The sequence below is a fragment of the Capra hircus genome, chromosome 13 (genome assembly GCF_001704415.2).
Source record: "Capra hircus breed San Clemente chromosome 13, ASM170441v1, whole genome shotgun sequence".
Taxonomy (NCBI): domain Eukaryota; kingdom Metazoa; phylum Chordata; class Mammalia; order Artiodactyla; family Bovidae; genus Capra; species Capra hircus.
Window position 1 is genome coordinate 74,605,977 of NC_030820.1, and position 19,723 is coordinate 74,625,699.

The 19,723-nt window shown below is 51.6% G+C and overlaps 1 protein-coding gene across 2 annotated transcripts in view; it reads right to left on the reverse strand.

The window, feature by feature from the left end:
• Nucleotides 224-19,723, reverse strand: part of ELMO2 (engulfment and cell motility 2) — a 38,707-nt gene continuing 19,207 nt past the window's right edge. The window contains exons 8-21 of one of the 2 annotated variants that reach the window (XM_018057962.1): nucleotides 19,361-19,512; nucleotides 16,845-16,923; nucleotides 13,783-13,833; nucleotides 9,455-9,577; nucleotides 9,006-9,140; nucleotides 8,308-8,412; nucleotides 8,115-8,223; nucleotides 7,635-7,771; nucleotides 6,377-6,540; nucleotides 6,170-6,282; nucleotides 5,877-5,984; nucleotides 5,021-5,103; nucleotides 2,966-3,043; nucleotides 224-1,730 (exon numbers count right to left, since the gene is read on the reverse strand). In XM_018057962.1, the coding sequence (XP_017913451.1) occupies nucleotides 1,530-1,730; nucleotides 2,966-3,043; nucleotides 5,021-5,103; nucleotides 5,877-5,984; nucleotides 6,170-6,282; nucleotides 6,377-6,540; nucleotides 7,635-7,771; nucleotides 8,115-8,223; nucleotides 8,308-8,412; nucleotides 9,006-9,140; nucleotides 9,455-9,577; nucleotides 13,783-13,833; nucleotides 16,845-16,923; nucleotides 19,361-19,512 (1,638 nt within the window). In that variant the 3' untranslated portion in view covers nucleotides 224-1,529. Of the gene's footprint in view, nucleotides 1,731-2,965; nucleotides 3,044-5,020; nucleotides 5,104-5,876; nucleotides 5,985-6,169; nucleotides 6,283-6,376; nucleotides 6,541-7,634; nucleotides 7,772-8,114; nucleotides 8,224-8,307; nucleotides 8,413-9,005; nucleotides 9,141-9,454; nucleotides 9,578-13,782; nucleotides 13,834-16,844; nucleotides 16,924-19,360; nucleotides 19,513-19,723 lie in introns of those variants that run through there. The other variant, XM_005688626.3, reaches the window with a different exon arrangement.

Below are 19,723 nucleotides of genomic sequence, written 5' to 3' on the forward strand. Positions count from 1 at the left end.
TAGCCAGCAGGCAGGTGTGTGTGTGTGTGTCTGTGTGTGTGTGTGCAGTCCTGCATGTGGTGGGGCAGAGTGGCTGAAGAGGAGGCAGCGGCTCTGGGAAGGTGGCTGAGGGCTCCAGCTGGAGCTCTCCAGCGTCTCCCAGACACAATGAAATGAAGGCTTGTCAAGGTGAAAGCTCCCCGGGGCAGGGAGCAAGTACAGAGAAACAGCTGTTAATGGGAACCAGTGTGTACATGAAAGAGTATTTATTGAAAACATGGTCACTGACAGGAAGCGCCTGGCCGCTCTCAGGTTACAATCTTGGCTTGCAACTGCAAGTGCTGACTTTTGGTTTGTGTTGTCTGTTTTTTTGGCCTCCCATTTTATTTTCTCTCCAACATTCCACCCTAGGATAGGTAGATCTTATATAAATATATATACATGTCTGTAGAAGTATGGCCTATAGTAAAGAAAATATACAGTACACTCTTCATTGGGCAGTCCCCACCATGCTAGGCTACCAATACCGGATGCCACGGTGCCCGTGCGTGTGGTTTACGAGTGCTGCAGCACCAGGGAAGCCTCATGGGCACAGCAGGGGCCTCCGCGGGCCCCGGCCAGCTCCCTGAAATCGTGGCCAATGGCAGAGACCACAGCGCTGGGGGAGAGGGGGCAGGGAAGGCAAACCTCCCGAGGTCCGGAAGGCCAAAGAAGCACAAACTGGAAGGGCGGCTGTTCAGGTTAGGTGGGAGTTTTCTCCCCAAGCAAGGACATGATATAAATGTGGAGGGGAGAGGAGTGGACTCTAGTGACCGCACCACAGTCTAGGCCCAGGCCTCCTCTCAGCAGAGGGTGGGACTCGGCCTGTGTGTCTCTGACTTGCCAGGATGAGAGACTGCGAGCTTGCAGGGAGACATGACCCTCTGCCCAGGCAAATGGGTGGGCAAGAGGACCTAGTGGCTCTGGAGACCAGAGGGGTCAGAGCAGCAGCAGCAGCAGCACATCGGCCCCGGGCAAGGCCGGGTGAGCCCTCACGAAGACGGCAAAAGCAAGGGCAAGGCATCTACTGAGCAAAGGCCGAGGCTTCCACTTGGATCTGAGACACAGGCCCGGGTCACTTGAGGCTCTCAACACACCCAGCACGTCTGTCCTCTACAGGCAGCCTTTCCTGGGCCAGCTGTTGCCCCTTGGGGGATCCAGGCGACCGGTGAGCAGGCTCAGGGAGAAAAAGTGAGTGGCTGTGGTTGACTCCGGCTCCAGGAGCAGTTTCTTGGCCTGGAAGGCAAGGGTGTCTGCTGTTCATCCCTCATGGCCCGTCCCCAGGCTCCATGGTAATGGCGAGGGCAGAGCACCCTGCCTTCACGACTTGGAGTGGATGGGGACCGAGAGGAAGCTCGGGGTGGTCCGAGGTAAGTCTGAGGTGTGACTGGCACTGACTGGCCCCCACGGTCACTATGGATTCTGTACAAGCAAAGACAAGGCACCAGACTGTGAGCGCTCCTCCTGGGCCCCAAGTCCCTTGTGGGGTACAGTCCGCTCCAGCTCCAGGCTCAGCCGTAGTGGTAGACGAAGTCGTAGCTGCTGGGCTCCTTGGGTACCGGTGGCGGGGCCTCGGGGATCTGGATGTTCTCCAGGTCCAGCAGCCGCAGCTTCATCTCCATGCTCAGCAGGGTGTCTAGGTCACTCTTGGTCAGCTCGCTGGACATGTCCTTCCCCAGGAGGGCGCTGAGGCCATCGATCCAGATGCAGTACTGTGGGAAGCAAGTTGCAAATGTCACCCGGGAGCCCCTGGTCAGCAGGAGGGCCTGCTGAGGTCCCTTTGCTGAGAGGGCTCACAGAGTCTCTTTGGGCCCCCTGCAGGACAGGCAGCACTGATCCGAGATAACCGCAAAGGTAAGCTGGGAGGTGATCAGTCATCTGCCCAAAGACCTTTTGATTTTTATAATTTACAGGTGGGAGACAGGTGAGCATGAAAAAGGTGGAACAAGAGGAGTTAGGGAGGAATGGATTGAGAATTCTCTGTTGTTCCCTCTTATTCTGAAACCCTCATGTTCAGCTTTTTTAGTACTTATTTTTTAACATTTATTGACTTTTTTTTTAATTGACTTTTCTTGAAACAAAGTTGATTTGAAGTGTGATTCAAAAAAAATACTATTAAGGAAAATAGCAAAACGGGATCTAAGAACAGGGACATCAACTACCTGAGACTGCCCCCAAATCTGTAATGGTGGGGAGGAAAAACATATTCAGTGAAAAAGGCAGGAAAGGAATCCCGGTAAAAATCAACTTTGTTTCAAGAAAAGTCAATTTAAAAAAAAGTCAATAAATGTTAAAAAAATTAGTACTAGAAAAGCTGAACATGAGGGTTTCAGGATAAGAGGGAACAACAGAGAATTCTCAATCCATTCCTCCCTGACTCCTCTTGTTCCACCTTTTTCATGCTCACCTGTCTCCCACCTGTAAATTCATTTCTTCCCAATAAACTCCACTGGCAGCTCACGCCCCCTGCCTTAGGGTCTCCTCTTCAGGAGCCCCACCTCCAGTTCCCTCCAATGGCTCCCAGAGCGCACCAGACATGTATGCTCTTAATCAGTTTCTCTTTAATAGCTAGCATCTTCTGCTGCTACAGATGAAACCGCAGGCCCCGTGTCAGGAGTGCCAGATCCACCTGGCTTCAAAGCCCAGGTCAGATCCACTACAACATGTGCCCCAGAAACCCAAGGACGGAAGATCCTTCAGGTTCTCTTGGATGGGTGGCTGGCCAGGCAGAAACTGCAAAGAGCAGACTTTTTCTAGTTCCAGGCACATAAGTTACCCCTAGTGGACCTTGTCCTTCTAAAACAACCTACTGCTGCTGGAAGGACCCCTGGCATGGCAGATCTTTGGCATGCCTTTAGAAAGACGTGCCTGTTCTGCCCACTCCTCCCCTCCAGCTGCAGAGTCACAGAGAAGGCTCGGCTGTACAAGGCAGGGCCACACCGCTCACCTCGTACTTATTAGGTGCAATGAAGTTTAAGGTCTCATCGGGGTCGTACAGGATGGAGAAAGCCAACTCCAGCACCTCCTAAAGGAGAAAGGGTTCCAGTTATCTGGAGCAATGGAATGGCCTGAGCTCTACACACCGAAGTCTTGGCCAGAGTCCCAGCGACTTGGCACCATCACCAAATGTGCCGATTCAGATGTGATGATATCAAGGTCTTAGGGCTCATGCACAACTGGGGCTGGAGATGAGGCCAGCGGTCATCAACGTTCACTTGCCCACTCCCCACTCAAGTCATGCCTGGGATATGATGATACTTTTAAGGTTATAGAGAACTTATCTCTCAATACTCTGAACCTTTGAATGTCAGAGTCCACAACTGTGTATTATCTCAAATATATATATATATATATATAATTAAACTGAAAGTCTTAACAGTTTAAAAAAACCCACCACAACAAAAAGAAATTGTGGCCACAGATGGGATAACTTGAGCATCAACAACACAACTGTAATGAAAGAAATATAACAGGCTAAAATCCATGAGTTTATAATACTAAAAAACAAAACGCATGCACAAAATAGGTCACTGTTGGACGATACCAGAGACCTAACTCCTTGTTTTAAAAGTAAGCGTTCATCCTCCCTTCTTATATAAACCATACCACTGGGAAACCACAGTCAATGACGGCAAGTTTCTCTTTAGAGAAGTAGTTCAGTTAATACATGAAAAGGGATGACTACACTGGAATATCACCAGTTTGCAAACCTTAATTTACTAATGAAACAAGGCACTGAGCGTCCAGAGTCTGCTAACATCAGAGAGAGACAAGCAGACATTATGTGCCTCTTGATAGAATATAATACCATTTAGGAAGCAGCCTGGCCACAATAGAAAAGGTCAGGCCTGGGCTGGATCGGGCCTCAAGGTCTCGCTACCAATTACAGATCTGGGACAGAGAAGCGGACTCAACTACACCATGGGGAGACAATCAGCAGATTTTAGACTCTGGAAAACTACCAAACAAGCAACCTGGTTTCCTCAACTAATGAACTGCAAAGAGAGGGGGAGGAAAAGATGGAGGGGGAACTTATGAATTAAGAAATTAAAAGAGAGGATTCTCCGGCAGGCAGTCCAGTGGTCAGGACCCTTGTGTTTTCACTGCTGAGGGCCTGGGTTCAATCCCTGGTCAGGGAACTAAGATCCCACAAATAAATAATGAACAAATAAAATTCTTTAAATTAAAAACATTTTTTAAAGAATTAAAAAAGAAAACCCTTAAAAGACGAATCACAATGTGCGTCTCTGTCTCTTGCACACTCGGTCGTGGCTTATTCTTTGCGACCCCATGGATGGTAGCCCACCAGGCTCCTCTGTCCATGGGATTTTCCAGGCAAGAATATTGGACTTTGTTGCCATTTGCTCCTCCAGAGGATCTTCCAGATCCAGGGATCAAACCCGCATCTTCTGCATCTCCTGCACTGCAGGAAGATTGTTTACTGCTGAGCCACCAGGGAAGCCCCATCACAATGTGGAGACCCTATTTGGATCCTGATTTGGCAGACAAACTGGGTTTGAGTGTGTGTGTATGTGCGTGCAAATGCTTATAAACATTTATGCATTTTTATGTAGAGAAACTGGGATGTTTTTAAGACAGTTAGTGGAAAAATCAAGTATCAGTGGAACATTTGATTCTAGATAACAACTTTTTACTTCCTTTTAGATGTGAAAACGGTATTGTGATTATGTTAAACAGAGTCCTTATAATTCAGAGATACAATCTAAATGTTTACAGGTAAGATGAAATAACACTCGAGATTTTCTTCAAAGCAGTAAGCGAAGAGGGGCAAGCAAATGTGGACACTGCCATGGTGGGTGAGGCTGGGCAAGGCCTAGAGGGTTCTATCTACTTTGGTGTCTGTTCAGATTGTTCTTAATGAAACATTCAGGGTCAGTTTAAAGAGAGAGAATGGGAGGCCATGCACCCAGAAAGCAGCCACCACCGACTACCCAGGATCACTGGGACAGCAGCTCAAACTCAGGGCCGCCTCTCCACTCACCTTGTTCTGTTTTAGAGCACTTTTCTCTTTCATGTGGGGACAATCCTTCCCAGTGACAATGGCCTTAATGTCTGCAACAGGAACTGAAAAATGAAGAGAATTAGTTTCTGGAAGGTTTATGCTGTAGGTTGGGCCTTGCAGCCAACCTAGTGCTGAAAGGGACGCCCTAGCCCCCCGCCCCACAGGACTGTAGGAGCTCAGGGAGGGCGGCCTACATCATCCCCTCCTCTGTGGCCACTTGGCTGGGACCCTGGCCTGCTGGACTGTGTCAAACCTAACTGGGGTCAGTGCAGGACCTCTGCATGGTCTCCTTAAGGCATGGGGCCTCAGACACCTCGCTTCTACTTCACGATAGTAAGATGACAATGCTGGCCATAGCAACCAGCAGCTAATAATGACTCTTCCTCCCTGCCAGCCACTGTTCTAAGTGCTTTACAGATAGGACTCATTCAGTCCTCTGAAGGGGGCAATGTGGCTATTAGTCCCATTTTATAGAAGAATCTTTAAGGCAGAGAACAGAAGTAACTTGAAATTAATTAGAATTAACAGCAAAGCCAGGATCTGAGTCCAGGCAGTCAGGCTTCAGAGCTTCTGCTCTTAACCACTGCCTTTCAACGCAGTATTGCATCACCCTTTCCAATCTGCAAAACCCATTCCTATCTGTGATCTTACTGAATCTCCAAACAGCTCCTTGACGTCGGCCAGGTAGACATGACCACCGATCACCAGGGAAACAGGTTCAGATGAAATAACTGGCCTCAGGCCAGGTAACTGGTTTGGAGCAGCCAGGACCAGAACTCAGGTCTGCTGACAGGGAGTCCAGCTACACGAAAGCCCAACAGGGACCTGAACTTACTCTTCTCCTGCAGGGATTCAAACGTCACCTCCCCTTGAGGGTTGTCATCCAAGTCCCCGTAGTGCAGGACTTTGTGGTTCAGGGCCAAGCGGCAGTACCAGAAACGCTCTGAAACACAGGGGAAGCCAGGCAGGTGAACGAGGACAGTTCTAGGAAAGGCCCGGGCACACATGGGGCCAAGAGAAGACTCGCTCCCTGCCCGCTCCCCCAGGGACGCTGCAGCTCAGCAGCTCCGGGGCGGGAGGGACAAACAGCCCGGAGACCACAGCCCAGGGACCACGCCCTCAGGTCACCTTGCCTCCGGCGGTTCCCAATCTTCCGGAAGCTGCTCCCCTCACAGAGCCGGTTCAGCCGCTGCTGTTTGATCAGCTCCAGGATCTCGGGCTGGATCTTCTCCCTCAGCTCCCTGGGGTGGATGAGCATGGGAGTAAGGGGAGGTCACTGGGACAGGGGGTGCTTCGGAAGGGAGGTGGCGCTGGCCCTCCCGTCCGGGCACTTACACGATTGGCGGGGACTGGAAGTCATCCTGACTCATCCTCTCTGACTGGCGCAGCCGCAGGATCTCGGAATAGCTCAGGCTCCGCAGTTTGCTCTTGAACTGGTCCAGAGAGTTGGGTTTGGAGGGCAAAGCTCGAGTGATCTGCTCTCGGACCACCTGCATGACCTGAGAGAGGAGGCAGCGCGGCCTCAGCGCGGCCCCGGGAAACGGGCACCAGGCTCTGCCCTCTGGGTCCTGGGCAGAGCAGGCACCACGGGCATCGCTGGGTAAGGAAGAGCACTGGCTCTCGAGGCACACTGCCTTAGACGGTTACGGAGGACCGCGACGCTGACAAACGCTTCATTTCTCCTACCTCTCAACAGGTCAATGGTAGGGGAGAAAGAGAGGAGGTGGCTGGGCCAGACAGGAGTTCAGGGCTTGACTCTGAACCTGAGTCTGTTCCTCGAGCAACTCACTCAACACCCTCAGGCCCCACTTACTCGTCTTTAAAGCGAGAAAAAGGAAGACACATCTTCGATGGAGGCTGCCACGAGGAATGGGAGACCCCCAGTCTCTGGATGTACCACGCCCGGCCCACTGGTATGTGTGCAAAATACCTGTTAGTTCCCTCAGAATGACAGCTAAAGTAAAAAGCAGGACACCATCTGTACCTATCAGCTCCCCACCAATGAAGGAAAAATACACAGAAAAAAAAATACTAGAGGGAAACATAAACAGGGTCGTGGTCGCTGGGTAGGGGAATTACAGACATTCCCCTTCTTTATATTTTATCAAGTTTTTACAATGAGATGAGCAGCTTCAAAAGACCCAACTCCTAGATTATCAGCTTTTGAGGACCTAGCAGTGCTGTCAGAGAGGTAGGTGCTCAGAAAGCGTCGAGGAGTAGCTACTACTGCCAAGTACCCCAGCATGAATCCTTGCGGGTCCACTCAGGCCTCTAACAGCTGTAGCTCATGCAAGTGCCTCGGTGCCTGCACGGTTTGAGTGCTCAGTAGCCCACGCCATCACTGCCACGCTTTCCTCCCGTCCCCAAGGAAGGCGGGAGGGGCTGGTACTGGTCCACCAGGCAAAACGGGGGTCCAGCAGGGAGACACCTGCTCAGGGTTCTGGGGCGGCTGATGCTCTCAACACCTCTGTCCTATGCCTCAGCGCTGCCAACCACAGCATCTTCCAGCTCAGGGGTCGCCAGGCTCGGGCCAGCTGCCCCCAGGCTGCCCTGGCGTGGCCTTGCCCGGGCCTCGGAGCTCTGTGGCCCTGACCTTGTTGAAGTCCTCGGCTGTTGCCCTCATCTCCTTCCAGGTCTTGTTCAGCAGCTGGATGCAGATGCCAAAGAGCTCCTCAAACGCGCGGTCGTGGGTGAAGAACATCGGGTGGTAGTCGTTGCGTCCCTCGTTCGCTGTGCAAGGAGAAGCAGGCAAAGGATGACACTGGGAGCCCATGTCTGGAAACCTGGGTTCCTTTGCAGTCCGGAGAAACAGAAGTAGACTGAGGACTGGGAAGGTAAGTGGGTGGTGGCAGAGCTGCCGAACATGCTCAAATCACCAGCTCAAACAAGCCACGGCCACGACTCCCGTAAACAAGGGTAGACGGATTACAGCCCACTCAGTGATAAAAAAAAAAAAAAAAAAAAAAGAGCCCAAGAAGGCTGTCCAGTCTCATGGACGCCTAACGCTGCCCCCTCGGGTCTCACCGGGCTCCTGAGCACAGGGAATGGGCACGCAGGGGAGCCGCGCACTTACGCAGTTCCCCGACCTGCAGGATCTCACACAGCATCTTGGTGAGCTCGATTGCGCTGCGGCCAAAGGGGCACTCATGCTTGTCTTCTCGGCTACTGTTCTCCAGGACGATCTGCGGGGGAGGAGAGGGATGAGGGAGGGAGAGGGGAGGCAGGCGACGGGGCGTCTGCGGGGGGCAGCTGGCCCCAGCCTTTACCCGGATGTAGGTGTCCTGGTGGACTTTCGCCAAGTACAGCATGTTGTCCAAGGCTAGCATCCCGGGCGGAGTCTGGGTGAAGTCCATCGCGGGGTTGATGTGGTTCTGGGGAAAGAGACACCAGACTTGAGACCCGACGGTCTCCCTGTGTGGGGGCTCGCTTGAGGGGGCGTCTGATGGCCCCTCCACCTCGTGCTGCCGGCACACCACACCTGCCCCTGCCGAAGCTCTGGTCACGTGCCACCTCTATGAGGGCTTGGGCTCCTGCCCACTGGACTGTGGCTGACTTGTTTGGCATCCCCAGGGCCTAGAATACTGCTGGTTGCTGAGTAGATGCCCAGTAAGTATTTAATTAACTCCATTCTCAAGCTGTCTCCTATTACAACACACACTCCAGCTTTTCATGGAACCAGCTGCTTTGATGAGCGGTCCCCTCGCCACTCATCTGGCCCACTTCCTGGGCCCTCCTACAGATGGGTTTGTTTCAAGGGGCCAAATATTGCACATGAACTTGTGAACCTGCCACGGCCAAAGTGGACCAAGTGTCGAGGGCCCTCCAGCTTCTCAGTGTCTCTGGTTCCGGGGCTCCCATGACGATACGAGATGTTACAAGGCGGGGCTGTCAGGGTTCTGTCTGAGGGGGCCCTCTCACTCCGTCAGGGGAGAAGGTCTACAGTGTTAGTGTCTGGGAAACTTACAGTGAACCCCAGCATTTTGTAGTCCTTGGTGTACATGGCTTTGCGCTTCTCAGTCCCACTCCCGGGGGCGTTGCTGGGGTCAGATTCTGCATCAAATGCAATCCTCCTCAGTTCAAATATAATGTCTCTTTGAGCCTGGGAGGTGAAACAGACTGTCAGCAGATGAGTCAGCTGATCAAAGGAAGCAAGGAAAAGAAAAGAGTGGGTCAAGCTTTTCCGGGCAGAACCCTGGCCCTGATCAATCCCTGAGGAGGCATTACACAGGACACAGATGGGCTTGGCCCAGAACCACCAGCAGGAAGGGATCGCGGTGAGGCACAGAGCTGACAAAACCATTTCTGCAGACACAACGAAGCACGGCTCCTGGCACCCAGCAGGTGCTCCAGAGACAGGGCACAACGTGGGCACACGCCGCCAGCCGGGAGAGCCCGGTCCCACCGAGAGCCTACCTGGTCGTTGGGGTCCATCTTGGTCATCATTCTCTCTTCCAGAAGGTTAAAGGTCAGGACTTGCAAGACATACAGCTGATGGGCCATCTCGGTTTTGATGGGGCGGTTCCCTCGGATCACATGCTGGAAAGAGCAAGGGAAGAGGGTTGAAGTGGCTTCTGCTGGAGGGTCGCATCCATGCTGGTGCACAAGACAGACCACTGGGCAGGGGACGGTTTCCTCCCCACACAGCGCCCGCACGCTCCACAAGGGGAGGGAGCATGAACGGGCCTGACTCAGGCAGGGCTGATGCACTGCAAGCCCCGAGGGCACCATCTTTTTTCCTGCCCGGTCCTGGGCAGGGAAGTGGGACGAAGGGTAAGGTTATGATGTGGGAGGTGGGTGGCTGGGCCTCATTCCAATTGATCCCAACAACAGAGAGCGTATGTCAAGAGTCACTAGCAGAACTGGACAGTACGCTTTTGTCTTAGGAAAGTGTTCAGGATGGCCTCATTGAGGAGACAGGTTTCAAAAAGAGCATTTTCTTTCAGTCGTCTCGAGACACGTACACCAAGGCGGGGGGGCATCTAATGCTCCCTGAAGGGCTCCCACTCAGCCCTTCTCTCTCCCCTTCCCCCTGCTCACTCTACAGCCCCCTCTCTGTGTTCCCACCCCAGTCCCTCTTCTCTGATGACTATCCCCGCTGCCCCGAGCTCACCGCCTCCTCCGCCGCCCATGCTGCATCTCTGCCCTGCCCTACATCGCCCCGCTGTCCTCTGAGCTGACCACGCTGGTCCACCCGTCTCCCGCCCGCCGTGGCCTCCTGCCCTTTCCTGCCTGCTCCCTGCACGCCTCGCTCCCTCTGTCTCACCCACCATCCTGAGGCCCCGTCGCTCTTGGTCTCTTCTCATCAAATGAAACTCTTGCCCTGTCCCCACACGTACCGCCACCTGTGCCTTTCGCGTTCTCTTCCTCCGTCTAGCTTGTCTCAAGAGCTGTGCTGTCCCGTATGCGAGGCCCTAGCCGTATGCGGCCACGTGCCTTTCAGGCAGTTAAAATTAGTTCAAGTTAGGAGGCCTCATTTTAAGCTGAGGCACTAGCCTCACTTTCAGCTCAGGAGGCACCTGCGGCTGGTGACTACCGTCCAGCAAGAGAGCTGGTGTGGAACATGTCCATTCGCAGAAAGTTCTGCTGTATCTAGAGCTCTTTTACTCCAGATCAGTCCTTCTCCAGAGCTTGCACACTCTCTTCAGATCTGTGCAGCCCAATCTGGTAGCCACTGGCCACCCGTGTCTGCGGCACACTGGAAATGTGGCTGGTCTAAACCGAGATGTGCTATGAATTTAAACTGCACCCTGGATATCAGAGTCTTGGCATGAAAAAAAAAAGTAAAATATCTCCTTAATCATTTTTCTATTGATTACATGGTGGTATCATAGGCTTTCAGACATACTGGGTTAAATGTAGTATGCTATCAAAATTAATTTTCCCTATGTACTATGCTATCCAAAAAAATTAATTTTCCTCCCTTTTTTGTTTGATGCTGCTACTGGAACACTGACGATGAAACCAGTGGCTCATGTCGTTTTCCCACTGGCTGGCACTGTCTTAGGCGTCGTCTCCCCACCTGCAACTCCAGAGCTCTTGCTTTCCCTGGACTGCAAGGCCCAACACAGGATCCACAAGTCACAGGTGGGTACTGAAATTTAAACTGAAACTGCCAGCAACGACAAGCTCAGTTCCCCAGGCGCACCGGGCACATGCCAAGTGCCCACAGCCACCCATGGCGTGAGCCACCACTCTGTGCTGCCCCTGCTTGGCCCGCGGCGTGCACGCTCACGCTCATCTCCCACCCCAGCCCTCTTTAGCCGCCTCCGCCTTGGGTCTGGGTGTCCGTCTGTCTCTGGAGCTTCCCTGTCATGGTCCGCCCCGCCCCGCCTCTCCTCTGCCTTGGCTGCTCCGGCCCTCTCCGCGTCACCCAGAGTCTCTTTCTTCCTCTGAGCCCCGCTGCCGCTCTGGTTTCTCCCTACCTGTCTGTCCCTGTGCCTCCCTCCTCGCCTCCCTCCATAATTCATGAAGCCACTCTGAAGAGAGCCTGGTTTTCATTCAATATAATCCCCCTTCCTCAAACTGAGAGGCGTGGGAGCAGGGGGAGAGTGGTTACTCCAGCCCCCAGCGGCTTGAGGAGATACAGCTCCAGTGATCGAGTCCCATTCGACTGCCAAGCACCTCGAGGCCTCCGCTCTCTGACTTGACTCCGCTAAATCCAGACTGAAGTGAGCGTGCATTAACCTTTTCCGAGCGGACCATTTGGGTCCCAAGTCCTGACGCTGAACTGTCTTCTACAGTGGACGGAAGCCTTGCTTGTTTGCCAGGTTTGTCCAGGAACGAGCTGAACTTCTAAACCCATTCAGGTAAAGGACGAGCCCCGGAATTCATTCAAGGGAAGGGCACCCACTCCCACACAGGCAGAGGATGGTGCCCGACACAGCTGCCTGGGCATGTGGACGGGCCCCGGTGCCGCAGGCGGGGGCAGCAGCGTCTGCTCCTGTCCGTCCTGCCGCGCTGGCAGGGGGCTCTGAGCGGGGAGACAGCCCCAAGGCGGGGGCTGGTTCTGCGGGGTGATGTCCAGCTCTACCCATTCAGAGCAACCGATCCACTTCTCAGGCACCCACGGGGACGTCTCGAATCGTGTCCCCCATGCGTCTTGTTCGCAGTGAAGGAACTGCCTCTGTGAGCAGAGTACTCAGTGAGCGCCAGGCCCCCTGCTAAGCCCTGTGTATGTATAGCAGCTCATTCGGTCCTCACATCCAGGTGAGCAAATCGAAGCCCACAGACGGCAAGTAGATTGCTCAAGATCAAAGACCAGTTAATAGTGGGGGTGGGGGGTACTGACTCCAAAGTTCATGTTCAGAATTCTGAAGGCTTTCACACTTGACTCTGATTTCTCATTTTGTTTCTTTCACTGCAGTCTCCCAGTTTCACCATGTTTTTGACAACCGATACAATGGCTGTCTTTTAACTGAGCTCCTTGGCACTCTTCCTCTGCCCTCACCTCCCACCTCAGCTCTCTCCCCACCACCGCCCCTCAGGAAACACAGACCCTGCAGTGTGATCTTTCTAGAAGGGCAGCCTGGTTATTTCATGACCCTGATTAAAGCTCCTCAATTGCTTTTCGAAAAAAAAAAAAAACACCAAGGTCCTCTTTACTACCTCTCCAGCTGGTCACAGGCTTCCCTGGTGGCTCAGACGGTAAATAATCCACCTGCAATGCGCAAGACCTAAGTTCGGTCCCTGGGTTGGGAAGATCCCCTGGAGGAGGGCATGGCAACCTACTCCAGTATTCTTGCCTGGAGAATCCCACGGACAGAGGAGCCTGGAAAGCTACAGCCTATGGCGTTGCAAAGAGTCGGACACGACTGAGTGACTAAGCGTAACACACCAGCCGATTACACATCCTTGCTCCACCCTTTACAGGACTCTCACTCCTCCTAGGTGTCCCCCTTCCCCACGCACGTATTCCTTTTCTGACTAGTCTGTCCGCTTGCCCTCAGCCTCAACTACAGCCTCCTACAACCCCCTTCACGGCGGCACTGCCGGGTCCTCCCCTGGAGCCCACAGGCTGGGCACCCCTCCCAGGGCCCCACACAGCTCGAGGTTACAGCTGGTGTCAGTCGAATGAATTGCTCTTTTTGTGTCTATTTTAACACAGTCCTTCTGGATATACTTTTTTTGGAATTGTGGGGCAACAAATAGTATTAGCTGGCCAAAGACCTCTCTGGAGGCTCTGCAGTTCCTGGTGGGCCAGGCTCCTCGCGACAAACCTGCTTAAAAGGATCACAAAACACAGCTTTCCAACTGAGGAAGGGTTAAGTACCTACCAGTAAGCTTTCTGAGTGCCCACCTTGCTCCATAGCAATTTCACTAATAATAGTACAACTATAAGAATCGTAGGGGCTGCCCTGGTGGCTCAGTGGTAAGGAATCCACCTGCCAATGCAGGAGACACAGGTTTGCTCCCGGATCTGGGAGGATCCCACGTGCTGTGGAACAGCTACTGGGCCTATGCCCTAGAGCCTGGGAACCACAACTGCTGAGGTCACCTGCTGCAGCTACTGAAGCCCGTACACCCTGGAGCCTGTGCGCCAAGACTAGAGAAGCCCCTGCAAGGACGCATCTGCACACCCCAACTAGAGAGAAGCCCCCGCTCGCCACAGCCCCCGCCGCAAAGACCCAGCACAGCCGAAACAAAACAAAACAAAACAAAACAAAACAAAAACAATAATTCAGCTGCAGTTAACTGTAACAAAACAATAACAGTAACAAAATACAGCTTGTATAGGAACTTACATTGAGGATTATGGACCGAAGGTGCTTCTGCGCAAATGCGTTGGCCATGTCCTGTTGAGAAGATGCAAATGTGAGCCGGGTGGCAGGCACAGAGCTGCGACAATGATCCAAAGGAAGGCATGTCACAGCTCTCAGGCTTTTCCCCTTGATTTTTCTCTTCTTTTCAAATGAAAGGTGGGCACATGGGGTAAAAATTCAGACCTTCAACTATGTATTTTACACTCTGAAAGATCCCCGCACATTTTCTTTCCAGAGCACGAATGAAGGCAAACAGGGCTGCCTTTCTCAATGGCGCAATCAACTGAGTCATCTTCAGAGAGGGACAAAGACTGCTTTAGGACAAGACGTTACAAGGACGCTAGGCAACAGACAATGAGCACAGGCCACAGAGCAGCGTGAAGGTTCCCAGGCCACATGCACTGTCCCCAGCTGGAACCACTGCCAAGGCTGCAAGGGGCTCGATGAAACGCTGACTCCAAACCAGGGATAGGGCTTGGCCCCAGCACCCCCCAGCCCCCAGCCCCACACCAGCAGGAGCTCGGGCGGGATGCTCTCAGACAGTAAGTGGTCCATGACTCACTTCTGACCGGTTTTAGAGAACAAGCTGTTGTGTGGTTTGGGGTAATTTTTCACGACAGGGTCGCCTTTTTTGTTATATTGGATTCAGATTTTGACAGTAACTGTTTAGCACACTCAGGAAATAGTGTCCTAAGTAAAGTGAATCTTCCAGGGAATGAAGCCTTAAGGGTCCTCTCAGAACCATTATTTTGACCATTCTTGTGCTAATCTTCTCAAAATATACACTTCTTTATTTCTGAAGAGACTATAATGATTATAATTTAATCACTGCCAAGGATTTGGTTCCATCAGTAAAACCCACATCAGTTATTATTCTGTGTTGTGACACTATTAAGGGGCTTCTGAAATGTGAAGCTATTTTCCCCTAAACAAAATGCGTCTAGATTCCTATGCTTTTAATTTTTTGGACAGCTTTTCATAATTCTTCCATTTCCTCCTTCCACTGTCAGCCATCACTTCTTATAATGTTAATTCATATGACTTCACTTTCTAAACTGCCTCCATTTAGTTCCACACATAATCATCTTTCTCAGAGCTGGAAGGCCTCTCTCTCTTGCTTCTAGATTTCTGGCCACATTCCGAACGGCTGACGCTGCCAGGAACATTAAGTTTTACTTTGTGTCCCCCGAGCACACACTGGCTGGCAGAGGAAGAAGGTGGACTGAAAACTTCTTCAGTAGCTATGGGAGGCTGGTTATGGAGCTTAAACCTTGCTGTCGACAACTCACAGAGTGGGTAATTGCTAGTGATCTGCTACCGGAGTATAAAGGCCTTCGACCAAAGATTTCTCTGCGGTGCTGGCAGGGGAGGGCGGGAGAAAGCACTCACTGTCTTTCATATCCTTGTAGAGCTGACCTCTCTGAGCTCCCTCTAACCAAGAAACGAGCATTCAGACTCCCTCTGTGAACCGTCTAAAGCTTCTCCAATTCCTATGGTCCAGTAAGCATCCAGAAGGGCACACGTTTCCCTTTACTACTGCTACTGCAAGCAGGAAGACAATGTATCTGGCATCATCTAGATCAAAGTCACAGGCTATTTCTGAATCTGATCTTCTCCAGCGGAACCACAGACCCACATGAAGGCAGGTTACAAAGGACAGACGGGGCCATGGTCCCTGGGGCAGGCAGCCCCTTAACCCTTGAGGTGACTGATCCGCGGTGCTTCTCTCCGTGTCCTGACAAATGAGATTTATAGCACACAACCTTTTCCTGTGTCTTGGAGCTCCCTGAACCGCCTGATCAGATCAGGAGATTTTTGCCTGGCTTTGACCTCCCCACCTGGAAGAGAGCGGGGCCCTTTCCACATGGCAGTGCTACTTACAGTGACAGGCAGGTCTAGCGGATTAAGGTGCTTGTCCTGCCGGCAGAAAGCAAAAAGCACAGAGAGAAGCAGATGGAAGAATGAGCTTTCGGCTTACATTCACAAAGGACTAGGGAGGAAGAGATGAACAGAGCAAGCCATCCAAGAAAGACAAGGACAGACAGAACCACAGATGCTCCAGGTCCTCCCACCAGAACCTTCCAAGAACTCGGTACATGATCCCACAGGAATTACAACTTACTGAGCCCAGGGGGTTGACCAAAAATTACAAAGCCTTTCTTATGTACCTCTCTTGGGCTTTGACCAGAGAAATCTAGAACGGTAGTGTTGGAAGCGCCCTTACAGATCCTTTAACCTGGCCCTTGCATTTTACAGAAAGAGAAGTGGAGACCCAGAGGGGTCAGAGCACTTGCCCAGCAGTGGTGAGAAAAACACTCGGCCTTGGGGCTCTGGCCTCTGAGGTCAGCGTTTGCCCCACTGGCCTGCTCATCCCTAGTTTCCTCCCTGGGAAAACAGGGGTCTGCCTTTTTCTCATGACATCCTTATGAATGAATGGGGCAGATGCTGCTCCCACGTTATAGGTGAGGAAATTGGGGCTCAGAGAAGCAGAGCAATTTGCATCATGTCACATAGCTAACTAATAGGGAAAAGTTTAGAATCTGGATGAGAGGATCTTTAGACATGAAACTTCGAGCTAAGTCTCTCCACTGTTGCTTCCTTCAGCAAGGATAGGACCCGGCAGAGCTGCCAGCAGAGTCTCCTCTCCCTGCTTCTTGATCCTCTAACCCAGGGGTAGCCATACTAAGGCCAAATGAGATGTCAAGGTCTTATGGAAAGACAGTCACCACACCCACCTGGTGTCTACTGTCTGAGGCTGCCTTGGCTATAGTGGGAAGGCTGAAGAGTTGCCACGTAGACCATAAGGCCCACCAAAGAAAAAAATATTTATTCGGCCTTGAGAGGAAAAAGTCTGCAGGCCCCTGCCCTGACCTAGGACCTGGCCGGACTCCCGCCTTGGTCTTCCATATTAGCAAAGCCACTCTGATGGGGTCTGGCTACAGAGGGACAGGACGAAGGACTCTCCCAAGAGTCCCTGACTGGCTGGGTGAGAAGTCTTCTCTCGGAAAAGCCCAGATGAAAAGCTTGAAAAGGCTGCCACAGACCTGTCGCTTGTCCTCAGGGGCCTTCAGAAAAAGTGCGTTAATCAGTGCAATGGCGTAGGTCTGAATCTCCTGGTTGGAGCTGTGTTAACAGAGAAAGAAGGCAGAGGGAGATTAGCAGACTGAACTGCAAGAGATGGTTTACAACAATCACTCGCAGACTGTCATACAATAATTGGAGGCCAAGGATCAAAAGCCTTAGAACAGGGCAGAGCCCCTGACCCAGTAATTCAAGTAGGAGGAATTTATCCAAAGACAGCCATCAGAGAGCTGTGTGCGAGTTACTGGCAAAGTGTTTTATCAAAGTACTATTAAAAAGAAGAATAGGAAATAATGTGAACGTCCACAGGAGCAACTCTGCTCATGTATATTAAAATCCTAAGCAGTCATTGTTTTAGCACAAAGGTTCTTCATTTGGGGTTAGGGATGGGCTTAGGGTATCTATACACCCTAGAAACAGTATAGCCATTATTCCATTTATCTGGTTGACTATGTGACAGTTTTTCCAGGGAGGTGAGAGTCCATAACCATTACTGGATTTTCAAAGGCATCTGTGATGCAAAAAGATTAAGCACTACCCTTTTAGAAGGTTCTTTGACATGGGAAATGTTCAAGAGCTATCACTCTGTTATAAAAAAAAAAGTCAAGGCACACAAAGTATGTGTAGTAAGATTCCAACTTTTTTAAAGTATGCATAGAGAAGAGAAGACCAGTGAGACAGTCAATTTAATGTTAGGGACTTCCCTGACAGTCCAGTTGTTATGACTCTGCACTTCCAACGCAGGGGGTGTGGGTCTGATCCCTGGTCAGGGAACTAAGATCTCACATGCCTCGAGGGTGGGGTGGTAAAAAAAAAAAAAAAGTTAACAGTGATTATGTCTGGAGGTGGGATAATGGGCAAATGATTCCCTTATTGTGCTTCTCTGGTTTTTCGAAGTCTTCAACTGTGGACATATTTTATTTTAAACAAATGGCAGCTACCACTTTTCTCTGGAATCTCATACTCCCAGCAACTGATGAAAACTCTCCACCTGCTGTGTCACAGCTGCATTCTGGGGCTCTTTCCAGAGGGGCTGCTGGGCTCCCAGGCTGGGCGGGGGCGTCTTGGAAGTCTGATTGAGGGCACAAGGCGTCCCTCAGCCCAGCAGCAGCGGACATGACTTCCGGGGACAGCAGTGGGTTGAAAATATTCACAGACTGACCCCTAAGAAACGCCTAGCTCCTCTCTCCTCCCTAAGGAGGTGACTGGGTCATTCCAATTCAGAAACAAAGAAACAGAGGTAACTCTGAGGTCAGGAAAATCAGAACTCTCCATCTGGGGTTGATCATGTCCCCTCACTTCAATCAACCTTTTTGGCTTTTGGGGCATGAAAACAGAGGCTGAAGAATCCCCTAGAGAAGTGACAAGGAGAAAGAAATCAGAGTTGCAAATTTTCTTGTGCCTTTTTTTTTTTTTTTCCACTTGGGCTCGTGGGAAGGTTTGGGCTGAGAGCATAGCTGAGTGAAGGAAGAAAAGGCTGCTAAAAACAACCAAGTCTGGGAATTCTGGCTTCCCCGGGAACCAGAAGGGTATTCAGTCAACAACCCACATGCTGGAAGGGGGCAGTAGGTAGGAAGGTGTCAGCAGTATTAGCATCCTTGCTTTTGGAAAGTCCAGGCCCCTTAAATTACGTGGAATGGCTGAAAGGGAAGAATAAAGAACCAGGAAGGGAGAACAGGCTCCAAAGGGTTCATCTGTCTTTAGATTTTGTTTACTATCTGTTAAATGTCTTAGGATGGGATAAATTTCTTAAAAAACAAACAAAAACAAAAACAATGACCAACAACAAAAAAACCTCTCCTGAATGAATACCTATCCTGTGCGGGTCCGACACTAGACCTTTTCTCTCCTTTGATCCTCCCAAGTCTGAGAGGTGGGAGGGATTAACCCCAGCGTAGAGGTGTGAAAACTAAAGCCAGGAGAGAAGAGGTAGCTTGCCGAGCACAGAGACCTCGTCTGCAGTAGAGCCTGAATTGGAACTCATGCTCTGTAAGACACTCCTTGCTACCCTCAACCGCACGCTGCTAGTTCAGCAAGAGTTCATTCAACAAATACTAACAGAGCTTCTACTTAAAACAAGGGATACAAAACTGGTCCCTGTTCCCAACTCAACGTTTAAAACGGGAGAAAGATAATAAAAAATACAGTATTTCATGTAAATATGATTGTCATAGGTACAAACAGGGACTACTGGGCTCATAGAGGAGAAAGCATCTAATTCTGTCTGGCACCATGGTGATACAGAGAGGGACTGGGACAGTTTCACGCTATCCTAAGAGATGAAGAGAGTTACAGAGGGTGTCAGGCGGGAGCGTGACATGAGCAGCTCTGATTTATGGGAGGAGCTCCGGCAGTGAGTAGTAGGGCAGAGGTGATGAGTGGCAAGCGGACCAGCATCTGGGAATACAGGTGTGGCAGAAGGAGGGCAGAGGGCTAGGAGGACGGGCCGTGCAGGGCAGCACGGCGGGGTCGCACTTACACCTGGAGGTGCGAGATGAGCTGCCCCACAGTGATCTCCTCCGCGATCTTCTGGTACAGGCTCTGACTGTTCAAGACCATGCTCTCCAGGATGGCCAGGGACCTCTGCAGGATGGACACGTCCACCATGGGCTGGCTCACATACCCCGCGATCTAGAGCCAGGGAGGGCGAGGCGGTCAGGAAGCCCGCGAGGGCTGAAGGCTTAGGTTTCAGATGCCCGCCCCCCACTCAGGACTCTCCCCCCTTAGGTGTGCGTCCACTTCTGGACAGTTGCCCCCAGGTGACAGTGGTGTCTGCTGTGTGGGCCAGGGTGCCAGGGAGTCCCCGGGCACGGATAATGCATAACTCGATTTCAAATGACAG